We start from the raw sequence: 3,647 nt of genomic DNA, 5'->3' as shown, positions 1-3,647 counted from the left end.
AAAAGGAAAAAGAAGTTCATGCCCAAGGTGGTTGTGGAAGGCAAACCTAAAAGGAAGCCACGCAAACCTGCAACTCAGGAGAATATGAAATCTAAAGAAACGGGGAGTAGCAAAAGGAAGAAAGCTCAAAAGAAAAACTTGGAAGAATCAACTACTAAAAAGCAAGCCAATGTTGGACGTATGAGCAACAAAATCCCTGAAGTCAGACTCAAAAGTTGCAGAAAAGCTTTGAATTTTAACTTGGAGGATTCTGGAGATGCGAGGCAAGGTGACTCTGTGGCTGAATTTGTCCAGAGTGGCTCAAAGTCATTTTCTGAGATCAGAGATGCCACTGGTGGAACTAGTGGTAGTTTCCCGATTTCAGCAACACAAATAGAGCAGAGCAATGAATTGGTGGCTTCGAACCAGCCACTTGAAGCGTCAATGGGAAACCAGCCAGAAAAACTACCCAGAGTATTACAAGAAAATTATACACAATTACTGGCCAGAGACCAACAACCTGAACTATTGATAGGAAATCAGCAACCCCAGTTCCCAGTGGCAACCGATAACACCCAGTTCCCAGTGGGAAGCCAACAAGCTTGGCTTCAGATGAAAAATCAACTCACCGGCTTTCCATTCGGTAACCAAAAACCTCCCATGACCATAAGAAACCAGCAACCTTGTTTGGCCATGGGTAATCAACAACCTGTGTATCTTATAGGAACTCCACAGCCTGCATTGGTGAGTGAAAGCCAGCAACTAGGAGGTCTCCAAGGGAACAAGCAGCCTATATTTTTGAATCAGCAGACTTGTTTACCTGCTGGAAATCGACAATATGGATCACCGGCAGACTTGAATCAGCTTGTTATGTCAACCGGAGGGCAACAACATGGACTACTTATCCAAGATCAACAGCCTGGATTTTTGCTGAGAAACCAGCAACCTGGATCATCAATGAGAGGCCAGCAGTGCTGTGTACCTTTGATGAACCAGCAACCTGGAACTCTAAAAGGTTTTACTCACTTGAATCGGATGGTAGCTGCCTGCATGTCATCACCTGGGCTTCGACGTCATTTTCAGTCACAAATTCCTGCAAAAAATCTTCATGCGGAATCTGTTACCAGGAGTTTGAATGGGACTGCAGGTACATGTCAGAGAAGCAGCACTACTGGTACTTTACAGCAAGATATCCATCAAGGAAATGAGTACATCCCGTCTCATGAGAGATCCAATGGTGATTACTTTGACGTATGCAAGAAAGAATTATCTCAAAACTCTTATTTACCAACTCCATATATGGCTAGTCTTGAGGAAGCCAGAGGCTCGAAGAGACAGTATCATCGTGCATTGGGACAGGTGCATAACCATGATCTAAACTTAGCAGGTCGTTGGCCCTCTCTCCAGCGGATTGCTCAATCACAAGATGTGGAGAGACAGAACAGCACAACGTGTGCGGAATATTCTGATGCTGCAAAGAAAATTAAAATCCAGAAAGTAGTCCACGCAAATCTGCATGGCATGCCACCTGAGGTAATAGAAGTCGAGGATGATCCAACTGATGGGGCAAGAAAAGATAAAAATATTGCCAGCATCATTAAAAGTGGGCCTAAAGCAGTTTCGTGTCTAGTTCAGAAGTCCGCAGATAATGAGAAACTTATTGTCCCAAAAACGCCAGCAAGAAAGGGTCATGCAGGGAGAAAAAAATCAATACCTCCGCCTACTCATGGCTCAGAGATCCAGCTTTGGCAACCTACTCCTCCAAAGAAACCTTCATCAAGAGGTAAGGCTAAAGAGAAAGGGAGGACATCCGTACCAGATACAGGAAAATCACGAGGTAACTAATGTATTCTACTATCTCTGTGATACAATTTTGAGATTTTTCATAACTGATGTGTCCATACCAGCTCCTTAACCACTGTTATTGCATTGTATAGGTCCATCAGGAGAACTTAAATGTGAGGATTCTATTGCAGAAATAATATACAAAATGCAGAATCTCACCCTAGGAGAGAAAAGCAGAGCACAAGAGCAAAATGAACTTGTCCTGTACAGAGGAGATGGTGCAGTTGTTCCATATGAGAGCAAGAAGAAAAAACCAAGGCCTAAAGTTGACCTTGATGATGAAACAGCTCGGATATGGAATTTATTGATGGGGAACAGAGAAAAAGCTGGGGATGAAGAGATGGATAAGAAAACAGAGAAATGGTGGGAAGAAGAGAGGAGAGTTTTCCGAGGAAGGGCGGATTCGTTCATCGCCCGTATGCATCTTGTACAAGGTTAAGATTCTAAAACTCTCAACTCTATTTTTATTCACATTGCATGTCTGGATGGGAATCTCAGGCATCAGCTAAAACTTTATCCTCAAATCATAATAGTAAAGTTACTAGGGAACAATATCAAATTAGCTTACAGGCAAACATAATACCACCAACGTTTTGGTCACACATTCATTATAATACCCAAAAATGATGTTTTGTGTGCAGAATAAAAAAAAAACACTTGTTAGTAAATCATGGCAAAGAATATTGATAATGCATCTTGTGAAGAATAGTGTGCATTTATGGTGACAGCTAAATGGTTTATGTGCCTATTATTTCTGATGCTGCTTTAGATGATCAATTGAACTTAAATGTTTACAGGAGATAGACGTTTTTCACCATGGAAGGGATCGGTGGTTGATTCGGTCATTGGAGTTTTCCTTACCCAGAATGTCACGGATCACCTTTCAAGGTATATGAGTCACCTTAGTAAAATGAGCATTTCAAAGTAGAAAATATAGAAAATAACCCATGGTGAAAATAACCCATGGTGTTTTTACAATGCAGCTCTGCTTTCATGTCTCTAGCTGCTCGATTCCCTCCAAAATTAGGCAGCAATCGAGAAGATGAAAGGAGTATTAGAAGCGTAGTTATTGAGGATCCAGAAGGGTGCATTCTGAACTTAAATGATATTCCTTCGTTGCAGGAAAAGATTCAAAATCCATCTGACAAGCAAGTTTCTGAGGTTGATAGTGGATCAAAAGAGCAACAAAGAGACTGTTCAAACTCTGGAATCGAAAGATTTAATTTCTTAGAGAACAGTAGCCAGAATTTAGAAGAGGAAGTATTATCATCACAAGATTCTTTTGATCCTGCGATATTTCAGTCATGTGGGAGGGTTGGATCCAGTTCATGTTCCAAATCAGACGCCGAGTTTTCTACACCCAGGTGTCAAACAAAAACTGTCAGTGGATCATCACAATCAGTGCAGACTGAAAGTCCGAACTTGTCTGTTGAAAATTTTCTCCAAGAGAATGAGAGACCGGTTCTATATGAAAGATCTAGTGAAGTTCATATACAAGAAACTACAAATGTCGTTCAGAAGAAACCTGATCTTGACAAAACAATGAACTACAAAGACCATCTCTCTTTTGGTCAGCCAAGCAATGATACTAACTGGCAAAAAAAAGGACCGACCAATCCTTTCAGTAGCTATGAGCAGAGTACGATTCGGCAGTCACATGTGCTAGACATAGAGGATTTTGGAATGCAAGGTGAAGGCCTTGGTTATTCGTGGCTGTCCATTTCACCAAGAGTTGACAGAGGAAAGAACAGAAATGTACCTCGCAGATTTTTCAGACAAGGTGGAAGTGTTCCAAGAGAATATTCAGGTCAGATCACACCATC

The 3,647-nt window shown here is 41.4% G+C and overlaps 1 protein-coding gene across 2 annotated transcripts in view; it reads left to right on the top strand.

The window, feature by feature from the left end:
- LOC104708662 (transcriptional activator DEMETER-like) overlaps window positions 1–3,647 on the top strand; it is a 15,443-nt gene that overhangs the window by 6,627 nt on the left and 5,169 nt on the right. The window contains exons 4-7 of one of the 2 annotated variants that reach the window (XM_010425261.1): window positions 31–1,816; window positions 1,917–2,258; window positions 2,622–2,712; window positions 2,808–3,631. In XM_010425261.1, the coding sequence (XP_010423563.1) occupies window positions 31–1,816; window positions 1,917–2,258; window positions 2,622–2,712; window positions 2,808–3,631 (3,043 nt within the window). The remainder of the gene's footprint in view (window positions 1–30; window positions 1,817–1,916; window positions 2,259–2,621; window positions 2,713–2,807; window positions 3,632–3,647) is intronic. The other variant, XM_019228971.1, reaches the window with a different exon arrangement.

The sequence above is a fragment of the Camelina sativa genome, chromosome 8 (assembly GCF_000633955.1).
Source record: "Camelina sativa cultivar DH55 chromosome 8, Cs, whole genome shotgun sequence".
Classification (NCBI taxonomy): Eukaryota; Viridiplantae; Streptophyta; class Magnoliopsida; order Brassicales; family Brassicaceae; genus Camelina; species Camelina sativa.
The sequence above is the reverse complement of the archived record's forward strand: the minus strand, read 5'-3'. Positions and strand labels throughout refer to the sequence as shown.